The sequence below is a fragment of the Hermetia illucens genome, chromosome 1, assembly GCF_905115235.1.
Source record: "Hermetia illucens chromosome 1, iHerIll2.2.curated.20191125, whole genome shotgun sequence".
Classification (NCBI taxonomy): Eukaryota; Metazoa; Arthropoda; class Insecta; order Diptera; family Stratiomyidae; genus Hermetia; species Hermetia illucens.
This window is the reverse complement of record NC_051849.1, coordinates 67,119,127-67,145,731: the sequence shown is the minus strand read 5'-3', so window position 1 is coordinate 67,145,731 and position 26,605 is coordinate 67,119,127. Positions and strand designations below refer to the sequence as shown.

General features: G+C 38.1%; 1 protein-coding gene across 7 annotated transcripts in view; it reads left to right on the top strand.

The window, feature by feature from the left end:
• Positions 1 to 26,605, top strand: part of LOC119661721 (serine-rich adhesin for platelets) — a 375,597-nt gene that overhangs the window by 48,222 nt on the left and 300,770 nt on the right. Inside the window, exon 1 of one of the 7 annotated variants that reach the window (XM_038071180.1) lies at positions 4,037 to 4,054. The exons of the other annotated variants lie outside the window; for them this stretch is intronic. Within the exon in view, the coding sequence (XP_037927108.1) occupies positions 4,049 to 4,054 (6 nt within the window). The 5' untranslated portion in view covers positions 4,037 to 4,048. Of the gene's footprint in view, positions 1 to 4,036; positions 4,055 to 26,605 lie in introns of those variants that run through there. 7 annotated transcript variants of the gene reach the window in all.

The window sequence follows — 26,605 nt, the reverse complement described above, 5'->3', positions numbered from 1 at the left end:
AGCCACCACTAATTCGTCTGCAAAACCAATCAATGTTGCCTCTTTCGGCTCGAGGAGTACAAACACTCCATTATACTTTATTTGCCACAGCAATCACAATGTACTATTTCGTTCGTCGTGCTTCGCACTAGAGAAGTCAAGGATGTCCAAGTTAACTAAAGTACCCTTAATTAAAACCCAGTTGACTGAATTAAAGGCATTCTTGACATCTTTCATTATCATTCAGCAATCGATGAATGAGAAATGTTTGTGGTATATCACCAATATTTTCCTCATAGTGTCTAAAAGACAAAGGAAAGGGAGGTATGAATGGTTTTTGTGGTTTCATTAGCAGAATCGACCTCTGCCTTTTAGACTGGGCGTGATTCAAATATGGTTATGAACTGCTTGCGCTTGCCTGGAAGCCTACTTGAAACCTTTGTTTAGAATCCTTTTCAATCCCGGAGAAATACGTCAAACATCACCTTAGTTGGTGATGCGATGTGATGATTTTTTCCCAGGCCGACGTCAGCCAAAAGAACAGGGAATCATAAAACTCAGATTCTCAAGTGGAAGTCATGTGTGTTGTATTGAACGATACATTGCAACATAACCCTGTGATGTTTGGTGATACTTTGTGGTGTGATATCACACCTGTATGAACATTACAAAACATTGCTAGTGATGTTATAATAAGTATTGTTGTAATATTAAATGATGTGATGTTTGGATTGCGCTTGGTGATGGTATTAAACCCCTACCCATCTATAATTTCAAATATGTCCACAGATTCACCACAGTTTTTTTTCAGTAGCCTCAGGAATTGGAAAGACGCCTTTCGGAATCGTGGGCACGATCACCTGGTGGTCAGTGTGGATGTAGTGCTCACCCATTCGGCAGACTATGTATGTCAGGTCGATAATCAAGCTTAACGTTCTACCTCAGAAGGTCGGTATTCATCCAACGTTGGCTAGCACGATGTCCAGATTCGCAAAGGTATTAATCAGGATTTGAGCTTTGATGTATATCGCTCGGCTTCCCCACTATAAATACCACATGTTTAAATCGCCAGTAATTATTTTAGGGCTTGTTGGCTTCGTCGTTTGATTGGTTTCTCACTTACTTTATCTTGAGGAAGTATCACCTGTGTTTCCCGGGTAACTTAACAACTTGATGCTTGGTAGTTTTTCTTTACCAGTGTCGTAATATAGAACAACTTAGTGACTTTTATAAACATCCCTTGATGAACTCACACAGTTCGTTTACACGTTCACTAAATGAAAGATATGCTGTTCCGGTTTTCTGCTTTTTACACTCACGCTTTCCAGTAAAAACGTTTGTTGCGGACCGGGGACTATCCATATTCCTTTCCGAATCCGGGCTCCGATTCTGGCGAATTTCGACTGCCAAATGCCATTGTTAGAGCTCTCCTTAAAATGATGCTGTGTGAATCTAATTTTCTTTCCACTGTTATCTCTCATAGCATCAGATGCAATAATATTAGTAATGAGACACTTCGGTCGCTGGACGTCGTGTCGCCGTACATGCATGCCAAATATAGCCCTGTGGGGTATTGAATGAAAGGACTTGATTAGCACTTTCCGAAATTATGTTTAATTTTGGTATTTGTTGAACAGAGAGGAAGTTGGAAATTGATCGTTTCTCTCACGGACCTTCCCGAATACCCGAGCGAAAAATCAGAAAAAAAATCATAAAGGCCCCTCTACAATGGCCAGGTCTTAGAATTGCCCCCTCCCCCATATCGATATTTACTCAAATAAAGTCAATAGTATATTACTATGTTTTTGTGAAATTGGTTAGAACACCCCCTTAAGTATATCCTAGAGTCATAGAAATTTGCAGTACTACAGACTATAATATATACTAATATTCTCGATTGGTGATGTGTGACGATGGTGAAAATTGTACTATTAGCGAGAAAGTTACAGTAGCTCAAATTTATCTCTTCCGTGTAAATTTACTAAATACTGGATGTAAATATCGCTCAAAACTAAGTAGTCCAAGATGCTAAATGCATTACCAGCTACGTACAAATGAAACAGCTGTGGACTCAAATATATTTAAACAAGAAATACACAAAACCGTTCGTGCCTGAAGCGCCGGGCTTCCAGTTTTCGACTTGTTTTATTAGAAGACAACTCTTCAGGGGGTGTGAAAAGCAGAAAAAGTCATATTTGCGGCACTGGAGTAAGGATCATCTGGTTCCAATATCGATATATCCCGAGAATAGAATATCCGTGTCTGCTTTTAAAATAGAAAAGTAATCGCTTAATTCCGCTACCCCCAAACAATGAAGCGTGTTAATATCTTGAAGTAGGAGATTCTATGAGTCAGTTAAGAAATTATCTAATTTTTTCGTTTTTTTGGTCTTATTTTGTCTTAAGACATTTTCAAAAATTTTGTAACTACTTCATGATACCTTGTCGGTTCGCTGCCTGTGATTACGCGTACGTACTTTTTATGTGAAGATTTGGTGCATAGGCTTAGTTACGCAGGTTTTCTTATTATGATATTATCACGAAGTTGCTGTAACCGATTTTTTTAAATAAATATTGTTTAGTAACATTTTTATGAATGACAACTAGAATTTTTTGATTTATTTCGTCGTTTTGAGGAGGATTCATTCCTGCCTCCAAGTTAGTCATGTTTTTTTTTCTGGAAAGTTATTCCATTCTCTTTGCAAATAAAAATATTCTTGTTCAAAAATATATACTTGATTAGACTTGGAGTAAAGCCTTTCATCTGATATTCAATTTTGCTTTTCAGCCTTCATATCATTACCCTCATTCAAGACGACTCACTCTCTAAGTAATTTTTATTTGATTTTCTTTAAACAAAAGCAATCCATTCAAATAATAAATTTTGCAAAACAATTCAGATACATCTTAATCTACCGTGTATGCTTCTCGCCAGAAAGTGGGTCGTTATCATTGTTTTGCCATTGTGTGTATGAAGACTGATAAAATTATTTTTCAGTTAGAGATAAGCGTGAAAGCAGTTTTTTCTTTCTTTTGCCAAAAAGTGTTCAAATTGAGTTTAAGATGTGAGTAAAGAAAGAATATGTATAGCGGGCAATGTGACCGCCTTATCGCTTCCTGCCTAGATTTTCGTCTATTTTCGAAATTTCCCAGTTTATTTTCTCTCATATTGTTAAGCTAGCGTCTGTTACCATATGCTCATTGTTGTGGTGGGTCGTGCTATTTTGAAATTTGCCTAAAACCAACTCCCACTTGCTGGATCCCATGAGTTTTTCCGATTTTTTCTCGCTTTATTCTCAACTTTGATCCACAATTGGGTTCTCCACGAAAACGTTTTGAATATAAACAGATTCCTGCGTTCGGTTTGAAGTTACAAAATAGATGCATGTTTGTAAATATTGTTTGCTTGAGCTCCTTCCGTAAATAATGGTAAACCCGGATTGCTGCTAGTTTATGTGCTATAAACCAAAAGAAACTGAATATTTTTGTAACTCCTCAAGTCAACGGAAACCTACTTTGGTCCGAAACTATCCGTTAACGCATGCATGAATTTCAAGAGAAGAAAATGAAGAAGAAAAAAATTTATTTGCAATGCTACTGTGTAAATATTAAGCTTAAAATTGTAAAATACTCAATGGAAATTTAATTAATGCTGAACGAAACTATGGCATGGCTACTTTATTGCTGTATGAGCTTACGTATGTTCGTATTTTTTTTTCTATTTCAAATTCTTGCGTTGCTTCAGTTACTGCCATACTTTTTGAAAAATTAGTTAGACAGTTAGCTGCGCTAAAGAATCGGTGAACTATATTGTATCTTTTTTTACTCTGAGTAGCTGTTGATGTGGTGCATTCTTTCGTTTTGCAAAACTCAGTATGCGAAAATGTTGAGCAGTAGATATAATGTAGTGTGTTACGGTGAATTATAATTGCTTCATTTGACTGTGAAATTTGTTAAGTTATAATAAATTGTGTTGGTGTAATATGTGCTGTAGACATAAACTGCTTTGGAATAATTTGAAAAATGTGCTCAAACAATTTCTGAGATTTTTCTTTCATTGGATTGTAGTTATGATGGTATGTGATAGATTTCATCAATTTTTTTTTTTAATTTAATCCATATCCATCGTACATATATAGCGAAATCTATGAAAGTTTATATATTTATAATCTGGAATCCTCTAATCCGAGTCAAAAATGTTGTAAAGCTGCGATCTCGATACTATCGAATCTTCCCCCCTTAAAAGCAAGAAAAACTTTGTCTACTTTTTGATATGGACCCCAGCAACATTTATATACCAGCCCCACCGTTATTCTAATTTATGTACGCCTTTGCCTTAACATTTTTCTGGATGAATTGCCACTTTTGCACTTGATTTTTAACTCATATTTTTCACGTATAACCTCTTTAAGGGGTTCAAACAAATGTAAGTCCAATAGGGCGAGGTCAATAGAAGTTGGTTAAGGGTTCACGATATTTCGGTCGATGACAGGCTTTACTTTGTTTCTGAGCATATGACTGTAATACTGGCTATAGATGGTTTATTGCATCTTGAGATAGTCACAATAAATAGGCCCCTGTCAGTCTCAAAATATTGTAATCAAGATTTTACCGGTTGCCGGCAGGGCCTTGAATTTTCATACTTTCCTTCAAAGTTTCGCCGCTTCAACTCTAGCCCAAAATGGTTATCCATATTTCATCCCATGTTAGAATTCTACTGAAAAATTCTTTTTAAGGTTTTGTGTAAACACGAATTACATCCTTTTATGTCGAATTTAAGGGGGGGGGGGGGGGTCTTCATACATGCAAAAGGGGGGTGTATATTTTTTTTTCATCAAATATAGTCATGTGGGGCATCAAATTAAAGGTCTCAGTTAGTATTTTTCGAAGCCGGTCTTAGTTTTGACATTTGTTGAAAAGGTGGGGAATGCGGGGGGGGGGAGTGATAATTTCTTTAACGAACCCATTCTTAGAAATTACTTCACCGAAAAATGTGAAAAAATCAGAGGGTTGCCACTATATGGTGCCTAGGCTCCGAAATACTCTCTATACCGATATCTGTAAAAATAAAGTTAATAATAGCATATTAGCGTATTTTTGGGAAAATTGAGTAAAACCCCCCTTAAGTTTATGTCAGAGTTATAAAAGTAAATGGTAGTAAAATCAAATATAATAAGAAGCATATTATCTCCAAGTTTGATCAAAATCATAGTATTATTAACAAAGATACAGTAGCTCAAAGTTGCCTTACCGTGTAAATTTACAACCCGAAGTACTAAATCTGATATGCTAAATGCATATTCTTAACGAGCTACGGGATGGGATAGTTTTATACTCAAATACACTCACACAAGCAAACAAAACCTTTCATACCTGAAGCGCCCAGCTTCCGGTTTCCCGACTTTTTTAAAGTTAAGCATAGTTGCTTATCTCTCCTAAATAATTTTAATGATTCATTTCCGCGTTTTACGTGAAACAGTAGCACTCTTGTCATACCAATAGGGTCGTGTTTCATCCAGATTGATAACCTGAGAATATGTCCCATCAAAGACATAAGTGTTAATTTTGTCAGTCAGTTTAAAGAAGAAAATAGGAACATTATGTACTATATTACATATTTTTGACAATTCAGGCCTCCAGTATTATTTCCCTTCTGCAAAAGTGTTGTGAACCTACGTTTGATGGTGCTTTAGCAGAGGCGCTTTTCGCATTCTCACCATTTCTCCACGATGGGTGCAACCTTATATTAATGACGTATGTGATCATAGAGTCGGGCTGTGGTCCAATGCAAGATCATTGTCTCCATTACCGCGACGCGTCATTCATTATTTTTTATGGTGGGCCCACAGAACCGAGTAATCGCGCTGCATGTGTAATATCAGTAGCTCTGCAGTTGTTAACAAACTAGGCAATATTTTCTCGGAAAAACGGTATTTTCTTTAAATGCTAAAACAAATCACATTAAATTCGCCAAATTTTCGAAAGGATCGTCAATCCGTATAATACTCAAAAAAATGCTTGCAGTTTGTTGAAATAGAAAAAGAATTACACGAAAAAGAGGGGATTCGTCAGTGGGTGGGGTAGGATTTTCCAATTCAACATTTCTAAGTACGTTTCAACGGCTTCATTGGTATATTGGCGAAAATCATCGTGTTGGAAAATCGCCTAATTGCGCTTTTGTTCGCATTCGGGCCGTTTTTTCTTGGACTAAAATGCGGTTGTTAGGTCCGATGACACTCTTTCGTGATTCTATCATTGGATTTGGGCAACTCGCATTAGATCACACCATGTCGATACCAAAAATATATAATTCGTGGATATTTCATTTTATACTTTATGATTTGATGGGTTTTCGTCATGATTTCCTGCTTTCGAGATTATTGTACTGGATCCATTTTAATTTCATTTGCCATTGCCAGTCCCAAAGCAATTCCAAAAAAAACCACTGTTGCAACGTCTCTCATTTCTCAGTTCTCGACTACACAGTTTTCTTGTCCTTGAACCATTCTCAATGCATGTAAACTTTTCGACATGGCTCAGTTATTCAGCAAGTGATCTGGCATCAACCTTTACTGAGTATTATTTTCTATTTTGATTCTTCTAACGATTTCGGAGTTCCGCTGCGTTGTGACATTTAATAGGGGTATCTTAGTCTGAAACTATCTCGAACATTGAACCACGCTGCATTCAGGACAGTGCCCGACGACATCTTAATTAAAAGACAACTGAAGAAGAAAGTAAGTTGTCCAGGATTCCTGGGGAGAGAACTTTGCAAAAAAACTGCCAGTAATTACACCTAGTTTTGGTTGATTCGTTAAGGTTCGCGTACGTTCTGATGTGTACTGTTCTATAAAAATGACGCCAAAAGAAGAGTCTACGAGAAGCGTCGACTTTGACATCACGAGTTCGTTTTAATGGCAGTTAATCCACTAGAATATTGTATGAGGTTTCATCCTAGTGACATTGATAATTAAGTCGAGCGATGTTTTTGTTGTCTTAGAGTATGCTTCCATATTTTTTTACTTGTTCTAGAATTTTAAATCTATCTATTTTACAGATTAAAGAGATTTTTTATGGTTTATCTGTTGGTCCTTACAATTCGTCGTTGAAGTCTTATCGACAACAAACCATGATGATTTCCATTCTTCCGCTTCAGATTCCAAGTATGGCTTTGGATTCTTTTAATAGATCGTTAAAATAGTTTGAATATCCTGAATAAGTTAGGAAACGAATAATCGTGAGTATTGTGAATGTGGTAGGTGTCTCTGTTGGAACTAAAAGGGATTACCTCCTACCTTCGGCACCCAACTAACCCGGTGGATTTCTTGTTTTCAGATTTCGTGCATTCCACGGCAGTAAGGTTTATCTCTATGAACATTTTTCAAAGTTGCGTTTATTCCTGTTTTTTTTAAGGTTTTGCTGAAAACAAAGGCTTGTTAAAATCAGTTTACTGTCTGTTTGTCTGTCTGTCTGTTTGTCTGTCTGTCTGTCTGTCTGTCACACACATTGCCTTAGAATCAAACGGTTACTCTTATTGATACGAAATTTAGTGGAAACGTGGAAAGTGTCAATCCCCTTGCTTGCAGTAACATGCAGTGTGCGAATCCGAAGGGTGTCAATTATTCCAATGACTTTCTCAGAAGCTATCCAACCCAAAAATCCTGAAAAAAATCATGGTGGGCCGAGCACATGGTATTTGGCCCTGAAAATACCTTTACTTTAAGATATCTGCTCAAATAAAGTATTATTCTGTTTTGAAAATTAACTGCGGACCCTCCTTAAGTTTATTGTAGATCCGCGCGGTGGGATAGATTTTAATAGGAGGCATCGTACTGTTAATTTTGCTAGAAATCCTACTATTATTGTTGTAAATTGCTCCTTTCGCGTCAAATTACTATTCCCCACGAGGTAAAATGTTAGTATCACATCGAATTAAATACCGCGTATATTCAATGTATATCCACTACGAGCTGTATATAAGTGGAACCATCGTGAAGCCGAATATTCTTACAACAAAACCTTTCACATCGGAAGCGTCTAGCTTCCGGGTTCCCGACTTGTTTCATATTTTTGTCCCTAAACCTCCAGCAATTATCGAAACTTATTTTGAGATGCTACTTGCAGCCTAGCAGAGAATCGACCCTGTTGTCGAACGTGACAAGGACTAGAATGGCAAACGTGTAGGCCAATAATAGTTTAGGGAAATTCATCCCATTTAGTTCCCATATATTCCGGAAGAAATGAACTGTGTTCTCAAGAATTTACAAAGTCCGAGATGAATCCTTTTCAAAATTTGAATATAATATAGTTAACGACTTTTACGGTGTCAACAATTTTTTCATTCAAATAATTTCGCAACGATAGGAAAAGGCCAAGGGTCCTTTCTCTGATCACCATGGAAGACAGGATATCATTACAATCGATCTCTTGAAACCTTTGCTATTTGAGAGAAAGTGATTTTTTACTAGAAAAGGCAAACTTTTCTAACAGGTTTTTTATGTAGGTTTCGCTGTAATGAACTTGTTCATCATCATCCTTCATCTCTTGGAACGGCTATTCTTTATGAGCAGAGGTGGAAGTTTTGGGGTTGTTGCGCTATGTTACAGCAATATGGGGGAATCACATTCCGTTTTCTCGTTTTTTTTGAAAAGGAGAGAACCGTAGTTGTAGCGCTCAGGCCTTTAGTAGCCCATTGCACTATATATGTAATCCTTTTAGACAATCACGAACGTCGATGACCGTGGCCAGGATTCAAACCCGGGCACGAGGTTGACGTCACGAAACTTCCTCCCCAATCATCTCGTCTTTCGCACCGTGAATTCCCATCCACTGCAACGCCTCCTACTTTCCACCTGCTACTATTCCCAAGATCATCTATGAAATATTGTATCACCGGTAGGAGTCTGGTTCAGAGTAGCATGCCCACCTTGCTTTCTGATTGCGCTCCAATTATGCACCTTGTTTTGTACAGTCTGTATCGTTGCGTTTACCGCAATTTCAGCATCTCGTCAATCGTATTATCAGTTGGGATCCGCGTTTATACCAATATTGACCTACTTTTCAATCCGCTCTTTCATCTCTAAAGGCTCGCCTGGTACCCAGGCTAAGTCCATATTCGAGTAATGGAAGTCCTGAGGAGGGTCTGATCTCATGTGGGCCCTGTTTCCTAAGCACACTGCCCTGCTGCGTGCGTAGTTTGGAAACTGGTCGCATCGAACTTACCAAACATTAGAGGCCAATACCAACAGTTGATGCTGGAACTAGATAAATCCCGGCCACTATTACCAGGATTGCCTAGAGAGGCGGATCATTTTCATTGAATTTGTTATTAATTTGACGCTGTCTTTTGCTTGCAGACTTTCTCTGCCTGCCTTCCAGATCTGCAACTTTTTTAACCCGGACTAAGCTTTCCTTAAATAATTTGTAGGTTCCACTTTTCTTCGAATTTACTTCTCTACATTCTCTGTTAAATCCATCGTTCCTACTGCCTCTGATATCCCCAATTTGTCTAATACTTTCCATGTTCCTTTGATGGTTTTCTCGGAGCCAACCTGTGATACACTGCCGGATGTTTCCTTCAAGGGTGAGGTATATGTATTTCGTCTGAATGGAAGAATTGTTTAATTAGTTCATGTCGAATTTAGGACTCCAGCTATTTTTCTTCTGGCCGACACTGGTAATGCGACATTTACATTTGGTCCTTTTGTGTCTGGTTTCTATGCTGTTGTCGCCTTGTGCATTTATGAAAACGAAAAAACGGGTAAATTTTTGCTGTTACTTGAATGGAACGATAGATCAATATTACCGATAAAAGGGACTGCTAATTCCTTAATGTCATGCGGTGTTCTACTATTGAATACAATCTATATTCCAAAGTCAATATCTTCGTTGCTGAGTCATGCCGTAGAGAGTGAGAATATTGCAAAACTTCCGATCGGTTTATATTGTATATCGCCCATTTTAGGCTCCAATCGCATAATCCCTTATTCTGTTCCGACTTCATCGTTCCCTTTATCAGCAATATAAACTTCGATAAGTCTTACTGGAGTATGGTTTTAATCGATTCTCCAATTGCTTTAGGTTACAAGTGGTATTTTATTTCCCGGTAATCTGTCCAATGCGAATGACATAACCCGAAGGATTTGAGAAACACCGAAAAATGTCGAGCGACATGTAATCAAAAGTTGCTTACAGAAAGTGTTTCGTTTTAGTGTCTTTCGGGATTTGATTTACAAGGGAAGTCCACATTTAAAGGTAAAAACGGTCGCTTTTTGGCAGAATTGGGACTGGTCTTCCCATATAAAATATTTTTTGGCATTCATTGGTTCTTCTCAGGATTGAAAATCGATATATAATATAATTTCAAAAACGCTAATACAATTTTTGGAGATTAAGTTTCAAATAAGCTAATACATTTGCTCCAACTTTTTTTCTGCAGCACCATTTTTAAAAATTATATTGTTCCAACGCCCAACGCCCCTAGTGTCTCAAAACAAGGGTGATCTCGAACAACTTGTCCAGAACGATCGCCTTATGCAACACCGTCTCTAAGTGAATCTTGATAAAACCGAATGTTTGATGGTCGATCTCAATGAAATATGTACGGCCAGTGATAGTGACAGTCGAGAATTGAGCAATTTAAGATCCTCGCATCAATGCTATCAACCAACGAAGAACGGCGCTATGAAGTTGCTCCACGCATCAGCGTGACCTGGAAGAAATGGCTTTCCTTGTCACCAATACATTAACGAACAAACCCAAAATCTACCGTATTGTCGTCCACCCCGTCGGAAAATGGTGTTCTGAATTCTGGTCGGCTACCAAAGATAATTGACCGCGCTTCGCGGTAATATGAGTGGGAGCGACGACGTTGCATTGGAATAAGTGCATAGCACGATACGCTCAAATCCGACATGAGGGCATTTGCCATCGATGTGAGGTTACACCCATCGTTGTAAAATTGGTATATAGGCATTTTCGATGGTACGGTCATCTAAACCGTGTTGACGAGTGCCTACTAGTTAAACTTGATCTGAAAATCGCAATAGATGGTAAATGGCCAAAAGACCGATCGAAACGTCGTTTGAGAGTTCCTAACAAAATCTAGGACGGAGGAAAATGGCGGATTCAATCATGTCGAGTTAACTCCGTTACTCAGTGGAACCAAATAAAATAAGTAATGAATCCAAACCATGGTCAATAAATATTCAAATTTGCCCTTGAAATGTCAAATTGTTTTCTCTTTCCTTTATTGGTTAACATTTTCGATATCCAACGTGCAGATATGGATAGTTTGGCACGTGGAAGCACGAAAGGGACTTGTGCTCAGTCAAATAGGGATACTTTTTAGGATGCCATCTGTTGAATGCTACTACGGGTTCTCTTTGAACATAGCTTGTATATATTTTTCGTTTATATAATGATGTGAAATATCAAATAAAAAAATTGATTTATACTTTATAGGTCGCGATACAGATATAAATGTATTTGATTATATGGAAAAGTTTGGTACAAATCATTCTGTTATTCACGACGTTAGAGTGAATCTGCTAAAGTAGTGTCCACTCTAAATTGGTCGTGTAGATTTTCGAGGTTAAAATCACGGTTTTGAATTTGCTCTTGTTATTTTGCTAAACTAACTGGCAAGCCAATTACAAATGATCTTACTACTGTCTAATGGCAGAACAGAAACAGATCAGGGTTAATGTTATCTTCGAAGAAACTATCATTGATGGATTCCGGGCACAAGACCGAGATGAACTCAAATGAGAGGCAGTTTCCACATAATATCTAAGACCTGAATCTGTTAATTGAAAACCCATTCACTGACACTAGTAAATGCAATTTTCTATTTATGTAGCATTAGCATCAGCACCCAAGGCGTAAATTTTCTTTTGGAACCATATGCAAAGTGCTAGATAAATCATTCATTCAGCAGTTATTCGGCATTTGTTCTCCACATAATTGTTTGCATGTTTCCACCTAGATACCCACTTACATACATTCGACTCCTGGAGCACGAGGCTACTGTAGGCCCCTGCGTGGCTCCGCTAAACTAACCAAATTACCATCATCATTAGATATGATGGAGGCTTCATGAAAATTTCAAATTTTCTCAAGTAAACGTAGCCTCCATCTTTAGCTTCTTTCACTTTTAATCACATTACCACAAGATTAGCGTTTGCTTTATGCATTTTGCATTAACAAAACCATAATTTCATGTATTTAGTGTATATGGCTATGTGTTTTTCTTTTTAAGGTTTTCATTTTCTTTTTGCCCCAACTGATTTCCGTGGGCATGCATTTGAAAACTTTCACAACGCTAATTTTTAAGAAAAGTTATGAATGAAATCCGTAGGCTATCCATGCATTAAAAGTGATATTTGTGCATATTAGGTTTTAAATATCAAGCGAAATCTGAAAACCCGATGGCTAATAGGTTTTTTCCCTTTCCATCGACGGTTTAGATTAATGCATTTAGATGCAAAAATGTTGACGAACTTTATTGCTTGCAGACAAATAGGAAGTTGTAAAAGTGAATCATGTGGCGGTTATGATTTTAATGTCGATTATCCAACGCAATTGCAGTGCAGGAAGGGTGTTAGATAATGGATTAGAGAGCTTGGTGAATTGCACATAAAGAGGCAGACAATCCACCTAATTGTTGCGAAAAGCGGGCGTGTTGTGTGGGAAAAGACTTGGCATTATCTTAGCTTTTTTCGAGAGAAACAATTGTGCAACAATTGTAAAAGTGAGATTGCTGAATGATAAGTAAGATGCAAGGGTAAATAAAATTTTCCATTATCTGGAATAGTTTTAATCTTGCTGGAAGCGGTGGGGCTTAGAAAAAAAATCTTAATAAAGCTCCTTCTGTAATATATACGTCAATTAAATGCTGTATTTGCGTCATGTTCAAAAGAAAGTAGAAGGTCGTATTCATTGCTCCACCTTGGGATTTGTAACAAATGGTCACTGTCACCTCAAAAAGCAGTGAATTACGCTTAATTTAATTTCATTCTGCCTAATTTGAACTGTCTCATCACAGAAACGCGTACTTGAAAATGAATCAATGAATTTCAATTGGTGGCACATATCTGAAAATATATACACACTTAAGCATGAAATAGGACCAATTCAACTAAAACTTATGACATGTTGATCTAGGCTCTTAGGCCTGTAAGATCTATGTAGCATCGACATTGAGGCGACGAAATATTTTAGGCAACCATATCTTATTTTTAGCTCATGAAAACAGACCGCCAATCGGGAAAGTCTTTCCGCAGGAAAAAAAAAGAAATAACAGCCAAAACTAGCGGCAGTTGTCTTAGTTTTGTCTTCGGTGGCTCCACCAATGCGCAACATGAATTTGGTGATGAAAGCACAATTGGTGACGCACACATCAAATTTTAGCATTCCCCACAATATTTTGAAACGCGACATAATAGCTAACAGATTGTGTTAGCGTTTTTAATAGCACACACTGGGCGGAAGTGAAAATTTAAACTAACTGCATAGGGAAGTAAAGCCACGACACGAAGACCACTCAACGTATAAACTTTAAAGAAAACGCGACAGATAATCGCTCTCCTGACCCATTTCTCTAAACTGGGAGAAGAAAAGAACCAAAGACATACCAGAGTAAGTAATTAAGGGTTCACAGTGTTAACATGCGGACGGGAGACATTCGAAAAGTAGATCATGATGTTGATTTTAAGGTGTCACGCTAAGTGCAGAACAGAAGCAGAACCGATGCCGACAAGCTAGCTGGTAATTAGTCGATGGTAGCCTTGTGCTCTGGCTTGCTGGCCGTCGAAAGTCTTGGTACCTGAAGGTTAAGGCTCCTGACTTCGATAGACAAGAGTTCTGAATCAGCGATGATCTCTTGAACCGTGTGTTGATGCATGTTTTCTTAGAAGGTAACGTGTTTACTACAATACTTTTTTTGGGAGCCAACGTTAAGTAGAGGTAACCGCAAATGGGAAGACAGATGTGGACCTCCGACAACATACGTTTATATCATTTTATAGGATTTAATAAAGTGCTTCTGGACACAGTTTTTCTGAGAATGTACAGTTTCGGCACGACCTGCTTCTCGGAAGCTTCTATTAATTAGCGGATTTTTTCATGTCATCTTAGGAAATTGTGAACAGAAGTCAGATGAAATCTTTTAGAAAGGAATGGGAAAGGTGGCACACATTTGAATCTTAGACACTGTTGTAGGCAATCATATTTAGTAAAAGGTCTATCCGTGGAGTGGACCTTCCGAGTAATGCAATTTTCTCTGCTGTGTCTTCCTTTCCAGATAATTTGTCTTCCATTTCGTTTCATGTGCTATTATTGGGGTCTCTTATTTAATTAGTACAAGTTGTAAGGAAAGTCCAGTTCTCTTCGATGTCACTACATTACACTGAACGACTTCATTCTCGATGTTGATTTGATATAGATTGGATTGGACATTGGTTTGAATAATATAGAACTCCCGTAACATCACTCGACTTCACAAAAACTAGATCGCAAGGAAAGTTCTAAATATTTTTCCAAAAGGGGAAGGTTAAGCATGTTTTTGTATATCTGCAACTAAGAATTTAATACCGGGCGTTGAAAGACAGATTATTGGTGGCAATATACCGATATTTCGGGAACTATTCGTTCCCTTCTTCAGTGATATACCTCTCTCCCCGAAATATCTATATGTCCGTATTGAACTACTAGCATGCAAGAAAAACCATCCAATCATTTCCGCTAATTTAATCGCTAGAAACACCGCAAGAATCGACTTAGACAAATTATTGGTTAGAGTACTAAGCTTTCGCAATGGCAGCGTGCGGTTCAATTCCCACTGGTGGCAGAGGGATTTGTATCTAAAGCTGGATGTTGAATATCATTCAACTCTTTGATAGATGGCTAAATTTATCGAGATTCATACATCTCGTTGTGACTTGGTAAACTATACAAATCATCCTCACTTTAAGTTTTTAAATGATACTGTTTTTGATAGATGCGCCAGTAATTAGGTACGCTTGGTATGATCTTTTTTGTTTGGGTTGTCCTTGTCAGCTACATACGAGGGCTGGTCCAAAAGTTCTAAGACTTTCTTTATATAAATTTATTTTTAATAGTTTATTCAAGGTACTCCCCTTGGATGGCAATATACTTTTCCCAGCATCGCTTCCACTTCAAGAAGGACCTCCGGAAAACTTTTTCCGGAATGTTTTTCGACTCTTCCATCGATTTTTTTAATGGCGCGAACATTGTCAAAACTTTTCATGGACGTTTTCATGTTTAGGAGCAGAAATAAGTCTGCTGGGGACCAAATCTGGTAAGTAGGAAGGCTGGGGATTTGCATTTTAATGTAAAAATCGCGAATGATTAGCAACGAATGCATAGAAGTGATGGTTTTGTGCAGCACCTGCTCCGCGCTTGACCCAACTCTGGTGTCTTCTTTCCCAGAGTTTCACGGAAATGTCTCGAAATTCCAACTTAACGTATAAAATTCGTGGTAATTCAAATTTCTTTTCCTAAAATAGCTGTTATTCAGCTTCAGGACATCTTTTCAACTTTGTAAAAAAGCAGCTGTGGTCAGGAGGACCCTGCCGTTCCTTTGGCGCAGTATAAAAAGTGCAGGAGATTTTTTGGATTAACCCTTGTCTATGTCAATTTATAATGTTTTAATTCCTATAACGACATGTTATCCAAATGTCGTATGACATCTGTCAAAGGAAACCTCTGAACCTTCTTTATGCAAATATACTTCACTTCTACTTCGACTAAAAGCTGCAACACATATCCAAAAAACTTTAAACTCAATTTGTATGTCCGTAGGAGGGCAAAGATACTGCAATAACCGTCAAATGTAAAATGGAAGATTCCTTACTTGCGTCGCTTCAGAAAAAGCGTGTGATCGTGACGTTGCTCGGTTCGAACCTTGATTGTCATGGATGTTTATGTTCCTCTTTGTGTTTTTCGGCTGTTGTAAGCTCGTTCATCATTTGCACAGCGTTGAGTGTTGTTGGTAATGAAGCTGAACCCGTTTTATTGGTAATCAAAGAATCAAAAAATAACAATAATAATATGTAAAAACATTGTGTAGATGTCCTATACTCCAAAAAAGAGTAAACAGAAACCATACACAAAGAAAACATTGCACATGAAATAATACATTAGAAATTCTGATTTGCCTTTTTCAATCGGAGCGGATTTTTTTATCAGGCTGCGGTCAATATGAGCCAAGTTTATCCTAAACGCAGAAAAGTGACAGAAGTTAACCATATAGGTCCTACGTTTGATACCTAGCTTCACTGAAGTGTACCGTCTATATGCGCTTGCATGCCTCTGTACAAACCAGACTCGGGAATGTAAGAGGGTCATTTCGGATGCTTCAGGCCCTTTCACGTGAAGTACAAAATTTCACATGTCGTAATCCATAGTGCATTTTAGATCAGATTAGGATGGTTTTGAAATACAAAAATGCTGCATAAACGCCACTTCCATCAGAAGTGAACTTAGAGGTTGTCTTTTGATGACAATACCAATCAGTTAATGATGGTTAGCCTTTGAATCAAAGTTCAGGCGCTATCCGGTGACTTTTTAGTAGTGGAAGAATTTATCTTGATGTGCAAACTACAAACGTCTTGAATAACTTACCGAAAAATATTGATGACGGACGTCAAACGACTACGCTATCTTTGACGGAGATTCCGTTGGTCAAGCTTCAAAAATATCACAAGATCTACCTGTGTATGGAAATATAGGAGAAAATCCATGAAAATCGATCAGCGTGAAAAGCTGTGGCTCGATAACCAGAGCAGCGAAGAGCGGGGCGGAGAAGGCAGGTTCAGGGGAGAACAGCTAGAGAGCTGTAGCTCGGTCTCTTGTTCAGCAAAATGCCATGTTGCACTAGCCTGACCTGTCTTGTGATTCCAGAAAAAGCTTAGGAGCTGTCCTCCAGCTTAGAACAGCAAATGAAAGGTGCTGTGGTGCAGGATTTTCTCAAAGTTGGATTGGATTGTGGGCATTTTTGTCTTAATAACCTCTACTAATTCATCGCGGTCACTTATGTTGATTATAAACTTCATTGTGTCAAAGCAAGTCGATAATATGTAATAATTTTTGTTGTTTCTTTATGGAATTAACGGATCCATTTCATATTGGTTCGCACTAAGAGGAGAAAGGATCCTAACATTTATGGTGCAAGTTTCCTAAGTTATTCAAGAAGGCCTAAACATATTTGAAAAAAGTGGGACTGGGTTTATTTTTCTGAAGCCGAATTCTCAGACTCTGCTTGAGAGCATTGGGGCCGCGAGTGTTCAACTGTTGGTAGCTTGCTTCTTATCAATTCGTAAACACGTCTTGCCTACGAATTATAATCAACGCAAAATCCCTGTCGAATTCAAGTAATGAATCTAATGTTTTGGGATCGGTCATATAGTTAGATCGAGTACACTTGCAGAGCTATACTTTTTTTTCAGAAATTGGAGATTATTAATCGTGGAGGTCTACCCGCATCTAAGTACACTGCAAAATTGCTGGTTTACCTGTTGAATGTCGCTTTGCCAATTACCATACCTCATGAGTATTGGTGCTTCTGCACCTTTGACACCATTCTCATACCTCTTGAAGAAAAAGAAGTGTGTATTCGTTTCTATTCCTTCGTTTAAAATTAAAAATATTAAGGTAGCCGACATTCCTAGAACACCAGACCTGGTATTTCGTCCCTGTTGTTACTTGGTTTTTACCCGACTTTGCAAAGTGTGTTCGCCGTTACCAATGTGACTTTAGCAAACATTTCCCGTTGCCGAAGACGGATGAGCATTACGATTGCGCCAACAATCTTTCCACTGCACCATCATAAAGGATCACAGACATGAGGGAGAGTTCTCATTGACGGCTGCCACTCCCGCGCGCTTGATTGCAGATCCTAATTCCCTTCTTATTTTCAACCAAATAAATGATTTCTCCTTTTTGATGGCGCTATAGTTTAATGTCGATCCTTGGTCTCTCAAAGTCTTCGCTTTCCTGTTCTCGGTCGTGCGAGTGCGTCCACCAATTTCCTAAATCGAGCAGTGGGCAAATTGTTTTAGCAACTGAAGCCTCCCTTCTGTATCGACATTTTCTTGGTGGTCGTTTACCTTCAATCTTACCTTTTAGTAGGCGTCTGAGAATTTTTCTTACCATACGCTCTAAATTACCTGCCCGCTAGAGCTTTGAAGTCTTAATGTGAATGGTGGTTTTCGGCTCATCATATAATAGGGATAATTTATTGCTATACTGGCGAATAAAATCGCCATTAAATATAAGATTCTCCTGAAGAATCGACGTTTACAAACATTGATTTTCGGCTCTCAACCAAATCGAGGTTTTATATTTGTGAACTTTGTTTCCCTGTGTATATTTATATTTTTGAAAACTGGCAGTACGAGGTACAAGATATTGTTGGCTGTTGTCAAACAAAATCCATCTGTTGATTTCGCTTATTTGGCTATTGTCCTAGGTCAAAATGGTGCCTAAGTGCATAAAATTGTTTGTGGTCGGATGTTGACGTGATCTGATTGGCATCTTTCTTCTGGTTTGTATCCTGATTTTGGCCTTCTCTTCTTTTATTTTTAAGCCAAGCTCCGTCGCAACTTCGTCAAGCTTCACCAGGGCCGCTTAGCACTTTGTTTTGATCGTGCCAGGATATTTATATCATTCGCATCGTCTTTCGGATTATATACAAAAGAGCTATGTTGAATCATGTTGGCGCCAACCTATCGCATCTTTTTAATTCAAAGTGCATTTCTAAAGATCTTGTTAAGCTGGTTTTATATTGTTATTTAAACGGTAGACTGGCTTATATCATTCTGATAAATCGAATTAGTATCGCTGAAACTTCAAATTTAGGCAATCTTTTGTACAGTACCGAGCGATCGATCTTGTCGTATGCCTGTTTGAAATCATTGAAAATCTGATAAGCGTCAACGTTATATTCTATTATATTTTTCCATGTTTGAATCCTCCCTGATATACAACAATAAAATTTTTTGGGTTCTCTCTTCTTTCCACTATTTTTGATAGCTCTTTGTGATATTCCTGTATAGTTACCGTGGAAGAGTTTGTCACCTTTTTTTATAAATATGGCAAATATATGGTCAATATTCCAACGTAGTTTCATCAGACTAGTGCGGTCTCCATCAACATGAGGCCTAGAGTTGTTATGAAGTGTGTTTTAACCTTGTCGCTCTGGTCTTTTCATTGGTGGAGTTGGGCAATTTATAGCTCTTTGCTGACCAAACTTTCTTTCAATTGTTTGTGTCACCAAACGTAGATATTTCTTCGCTTTCGTAGTATTCACCCTACCAGCCGGAGATAGAACGGTTTTTCTTTGGGATTTGTTGGACAATTTTGGGGAAATCCCTGTTTGAGGCCGACGTCGCATGCACTGCGTTCGGGGCGAAACTTAAAAGTTGTCATGCAGAATCTTAAATAACAGTTAGATTTTCATTGGTAGTCCATAAGAATGGTTCCGAAAATGCCCGGTTGCAAATGATATAATACTTATTAGTGATTTCATTCATTATTCCAGGCAACAACTTTTTCGCTCCTTTGCGAACACATTGCATACAACGTCGACTTGAGTATTACTAATGGAATCAATAGTAGTCGCCATAGAGAGTTGACAGTTAATGAGGTTAAAATCCACCATTTATCTTCTAATTGATATAAATTTGCTATAAATCAAAAAATCATAATTTACTTGTTTTTTTTTAAATCAAAAAGTCTGTCAGAAACAAAAAAAGTCATGATTTTTATCAATCTTAGTGAACAGATTGTCAGTCTGCTGGACAGCCCCCACCCTTGAAGAGCAGTCGATACATTTCTTTTTTACGACGCCGAGAACTCGCGGTTCAAGTTTTTGCGTTTGCATTATTCAGGGAATACCAGTGTAGAGATGAGAGTAGGATTTAGCGGTATCGCTCTAGGTTTCGTTGGGGATAGGGGTGTCAGATATTCCATTGTATCTGTACCTTGTAAAATTAAACCAATCCTTACCAATTCCTAATAAGTTTTTCTGGTCCAATTTGTTACTGTCAAAAGCTGTTCACCAATGAAACGACTTTAATCCATTTCATTTGTTTGTGGTTTTCTCCACTCAAAAGGTCACTCGGAAGAGACCGGTTAAGTCGACTGCTGCTATGTATGATAGTTAGATGTTCTGCATCTCCAATACAATTTTCTCGGAAGTCGCCCTCTATCACTAATTCCGCCAACGCGATTTTTAAGAGTAATCAGAAATCTTTCGCCATAGTCGGAAGTATCACTTTATGCATGGCCTAGGAAAATTGATGAAAAAAAGTTAAATGCAGGCATGTCAGGACGAATATTTTAGGAGAGGAGAACTGGGAATATTGGCAAAAATTAAGAAAAAAGAACAAGTCGGGAAACCGGAAGCTGGACGCTTTAGGTACGAAAGGTTTTGTGTATTTCTAAGTACGTAGCACGTAATATATCCATATATTATGTGAGAGTATCCACTTTCGGGTGATATTGACATTCATAGTCTCAATTTTCAAAGAAGCAACAAATTTGAGATATTATAACTTTGTTAGTAATAGTGCGATTTCCACCAAACTTGGTAAGATCATGCTCTATATTATAGCCTATATCACTGCAAAATTTCATGGTACTAGGATGGACTTAAGGGGGGTTTCTAACCAATTACAAAAAATTGTAGTAATATACTATTGTTAACTTTATTTAAAGAGATATCGGCATGGAAGGTATTTCGGAGTCCAGGCACCATATAGTGGCAACCTTCTGATTTTTGTCAGATTTTTCGGTTTGGTAGTTTCTGAGAATGGCCCCCTTAAAGAAGTGATCACTTTCAACCTTTCCCACCCTTCCAACAAATGTCAAAACTATGATCGGCTTTGAAAAGTACTAATCGAGACCTTTAATTTGATACCCCACATGACTATATTTGATGAAAAAAAATTTTACACCCCCCTTTTGCATGTATGGGGACCCCCCCTTAAATTCGACGTAAAAGGATGTAATTCACTGTATGCGTGAGCGTTCACAGTTCCCATCTTTCTACCAAATTTGGTGTCAATCGCTATAACCGTCTCCGAGAAAAATGCGTGTGACGGACAGACAGACAGACAGGCAGATAGTAAACCGATTTTAATAAGGTTTTGTGTTTACACAAAACCTTAAAAAGTAATTGGAATTGTTGTGGGGAGATGAGATTTTTTTAGAAATAGTGAAGAAAGAATGGGAAGTAGAGAGAGATGTGAATACCATTTGTTACTGGTGGGTTGGACCATGCTTAATGAAGGCGCCTAAGAAATATTGGCGAAACATATCTAAGATTTGGTTTTTCGATATTATCATTCAAATCAGTAAGCTTGTAAGCAAGTTGTGGTACGGGCGATCGGGGAAGGTTCGCTTAGTGTTACTTCCCAATTTTTAAATTGTTTGTCATTTCCGCGATAATACAATAATTTTCTATTGATGACCTTCTCAAACGGACCACCGAAAAATAATTTGCCCCTAATTAAATGGGAAATACCCTAATTAGTTTTTCTATTTGCTGTTTACCTTGGGCATCTGATAGATGTCCCCTAGACTTCCAAATCCAAGCGAAACGCACTATTTCGCAACAGCTAACATCGCAACAAACGAAATACACAATAAACATATGGCCAAGAACCTATTTTGCAACTCATATGTTAAATAAAGTAGTCATTATTTATGGTTGCTGTCCAATTTAATGCCGCCGAAGGAAAACCCTCACAGATGACACATGCAGGTTTGCGTCAGAACAGGCGGTAACGACGACGATAAGTCATGCCACGAGCCCAACGGGTCTGACTGTGTCGATGATCTCTGTCTATCTGTTTGCTGCTCGTAGTCTGCCAACATGCTAACCTGTCCGCTGTCATTTTTCCAAGGAACACCTTAGAAGTGCTGTGTACACATGACCTTTTCTGTATAACTTTTGAAATATGTCGGTGCTCGGTGCTTGTGACACGTTGCCACCGAGGAAAATTGAATTTCATGGCATGACACACATTTTAGGTGCCTAATGCTCCATACAACACCTGAATATGTTCAAGCGAGATTGACGAAACTGCATGCATTATTGCAGAAGTGAAATATAGACGTCCAAATAATATGTAGATATTGAATTATTTGCTAGAAGTTACGTCGACTCGAACCGTGTAAGGCGACATGTGTTCTCGGCGAATATCCATGAGGAGTCAAGCGGGCTGAATGTTTCATAGGAGTTATATTTGTGGCTTTGATTCCGGAATCTAAATGCATTCAATTTGTTCTTCTACATCTGTAAAAATAGTATTGCTTTGCTCCAAGTGTTCAGTTCAGGAAGTCTTTTGTTCCGCAACAAGGAAGATCCCAGCGATGACTAGCACCTAACGACGAGCATAGCTGCACTTCTTGGAAAATTAGTCATCTTTGAACACATAATACTTTAAGAGAGCGAGAAAGTATCTGTAGCCCATTCTAGGATATTTCAAGATTCTTCTTCAAATCAGTCAAATATGCAGTAATTAGTTCAATCTTCATACAAACTCACTCACGGCTTGCGTATGGGTCACATTACATTCCATTGAATTTCGTTTCGTATTGATTCATTTCCCCCCATGGAGTCATGTTCAAGCTCATTACTGAATATCAACTAACGTTTTCATTTTCAAGAAATATGTTTAATTTACTGCAACGACAACAGCCACACAGTGGTGATAACGATGGCGATAATGACGAAGAAGTCTGCGGCGGTTGCGTTGATCAAGCTAGCGGTAAGGAAAATTACCCAAGCGTGAATGCAAGCAGTGAAAAAACCACCCGTGAAAGTATAAGCCTGAGATGATACGTGTTTACGTACATACTCGTTTTCTAGGAAAACAACCTGATTGTATATGAAATTCCACGGATTTTGATGTATTTGCTATTTGACTGGAATTCGATCTGGAATCTGGAAATTGCCAAGATGATAAGCTGAAAAACTGGAAAAACAACAAATAAGATTAATGGAGGGTTAATTTGTGGAAATGTACAACATTTATTAGTGCACGATTTGATGTACAAACAGTGTCTGGACGATGTCGGTGACATCCAAGATGTATTTTTACACAACGTTGGCTAGCAATAAGATAGATTAATTTGCAAGATTGAAGTGAAGGGAAATCATGCCTAAAACTATGTCCTACAAATAATATCCGGGTAAGGGAAACTTTGAATTTGGCTGGGATTATTTTTTTTTATTTGGCAGTTATTGCTTTTTTATCTCTTCCTGGTTCCGTTTGGTCACAATTTAAACCGATGCTAATCAGTGTTGCTTCGAGAAAACCTTAAAATCAGTATCTCCATTTAGTCTCATCATACAAAGTTTCCCATATACGAGTACATATCTCAAGTCTCAACTCTTTGCTCTTGTCTATAGTCTGGCAATCTTCTATTCGTTTTCTACCAAGGCTAATGAGGGCCATTCTAATTTGCCATCTGCTTTAATTTCGGTTCACGAAATGTTACTGTTCTATTGGACCATTTAGATGGGATTATGGGTGTAGATGTGCATGCGAGTTTATTTAGTTTGATAGTAATACGGCGCCAGAAAGCACAGTATCTAGAACTGACTGACTGTGTTAAATGACCGAGGGCAATTAAATAAAATTACTTACTCGTCGTATATGTAGAAATTCTCTTCAACAGATTTTCTCTAATATCCTTGATATGAAACTTACAAGATTCTTATGAGTGTTAGAATTGTTCTATGCTTGGGTACTTAAAACGTATCAGCTGAAGGGACTTGCTTCTACTATTCGACGAGGACTTAATATTCAAACAGTAATTAGTAATTCCTGCTTATTTAATATTTAAAGTTACTACAGGTCCGAGGATGATTATATTTAGAGTCAAACAGAATGCGGAAATTTGTTATTCCATCAATTACTAATCCACAAAATCTTAAAAAATAATAAGAAAGTTCGGTAAAAACGTATTGAAAGATCAAAAATTGGAAACATTATTAAAATTCTTGACTAAGTATGAAAAGATTGCCGTTATCAGCAAAATTTCTTTTCCGTTTAGTGCCAACTTTTGCTGATATGAGTTTAATAGGTACAGTCTAGCTTGCACCATGACAATTGAATTGTGTTATCATAATTGCCAGGAAAACGGAGATTTCCGTAAATATTATAGAAGTGATTTCGGTTCGTATTATGTACGCTTCACAAAATATTAGTAGGTATTTGCGATTTTTTTCGATTGGAAGATGAAAACACTTCCGATTGTGAAAATCAACAGTGGCAAAAGGAATAATTCATCTCATTTGTAAACCGAAACATATCAAAAACATTCCATCAAAAAATATGTCCTGTGCCTACTATCACTTCTTAATTGAAAACAAGGCGGAAACCTGAAGTTGGGCGGCTCAAGTATGAAAGATTTTATTAATTTTTCTATATAAGACTATTTTGCTACACGATGGTTCCACTATATATAACTCGTAGTGTACATACGTTGAATATACCTAATATTAAATTAGCCTTGGACTGACAGTTTATCTCTTAGCGACTAACTATTTACCGCGAAAAAAACAACTTTGACCTACTATAACTTTGCTAATAACGGTCGGATGTCTACGAAACTTTTTAATATTATGCTCTCTTTTAAAAAATATCTTATTGCAACGGTTCTAGGATGAAGTTAAGGGGGCTTGCAGTAAATTTTCAAAATATTCGAGCAGATATTGTAAGAGAGAGTATTTTTAGTCCTAGATACCATGTTCGTGAAACAAAATATTTTTTTTCGGTTTCTGAGAACGTGTCCTTAAAGTAACTGTCCTCTTTCGGATCCCGCACTCGTCCTCTGCGCTGCTAATGTTAAAACTAATATCCGCTTCGAAAAGTACAAATCGAGGCCTTTCATTTGATACCACCCCACGTGGCTATATTCGGAGAAAACAAAATTTGCACCTTTCCTTTAGGTATATGGGGACCTCCCTTATGCTCAACGTGCACTAACGTAATTCATAGCATGCTTGGGGGTTCACAGTTCCCGCTTTCCCACAAAATTTCGTATCGATGGGGACAGTTGTTTCCGAGAAAAGTACGTGTGACAGACAGACTGACAGTAAACAGATAGGTTTGCCAGTCTCCTAAGAGTTATGCAGCACTGAGGGGGTATATCCTATTTCCGGGATACACAAATCTTGCAGCCATGGAAAGCTGACATTTTTGTTAAACATTAAGAGCAGAATAATTGTTATTTCCTTATAGAGGTATATTTCTTGAGTGCAATAATGGGAGCGAGCTCAAGATTATTTATATGAGGGTCCACCCATAGAATTATTGAAGTATAAATTAACTTCAAGGAATTTTTGGTGAAAGAGGACCTTTTTTGAAAGAAAAAATGTTGCAATGCGATTATTTAAAATATTGTCCATCGTTAGCCACTACTTTATCACATCTTTCTGATAGTATACGGTTGTCTTCGTAAAAACGAAAGTATTGGTCAGCCCGGTCATGCGTTATTGGTAAGAAAAGGTGATAATCCGAAAGAGCGATATCTAGACTTTGACAATTTTTATAAAATGTTGAAAAATCCACCTTATCATGTCTTTCGGCATATTCTGGCTGGTTTGTTTTCAACGCTCGTTTAAAATTAATCAGGCGTTGTTGGTAACGCTCCTTCGTTATGGGTTTATTCCGATGGAGCAACTCATAATACACGAGCTTCGATCCGTGATGTACGGCTTTGCTGTCGATGTTCTTGCATGCCCAAGGTAACCATATGGTTTTTTTCTTTTTTGCTGTTGAGGCAGCGGCTCATATGGGAAAAAATGCCTTTCCACGTCTCTCGGTTTCAGTTCGTATTGTACCCAATTTCTTTCCTTTTGGATCATTTCAAATGCTGCGGAAATGGCTGGTTGGGTCACGCCTAATGATTCCGATTTTCAGCGATGAGGGTAACTTCCGTTTTGCGGAATGTATAGATAGGCCGAACATGGGCTATTGGAGCCATGCTTACCCTTGGGAACATTACAAGCGGCTCCTACTTTCAGAACGTCTTAAGGGCTCCCCAAAGCCGACTTTCCACGCGAACTGCCCGTGCTGCAGACCATCGCGGACAGATGGTGTCGGACAAGAATGGTGCGCCGCAATAAACCGCTTGTTGTTTGACTAAGATGATTCAATATTTCATAATACACAGTTCGCGGCGGACAGTCCGCCCTTTATTATTGGTGGGTACTGGCGGGAGTTGAAATGATTGATCGATGTTTCTTTAAAGAAAGAAGATCAGGTTGTTTTGGTAAATTCAGGCCGTTATATCCGCATGATTGAGAAGGTTTTCCTGAGAAAATGAGGTGGTTGTGAAATATGTATGGTTCCACCAGGATGATGCCACGTTACATACAGCGCAAGTGTCAGTGACTATTTTACAGCAACATTTTCAAAGGTGCTTCATCGCCTTAAAGAAAGCATAGCATGGTCGCATGATTTGACTACTTAAGAGTTTTGCCATAGAATTGTCTCAAGTCACTTGCTTACAACGATAAGGGGGGGGAGGATCCTGGTTTACGTAAAAAGCAATGAACGTCAGGCAGTCTTCCGATATACCCATCGATA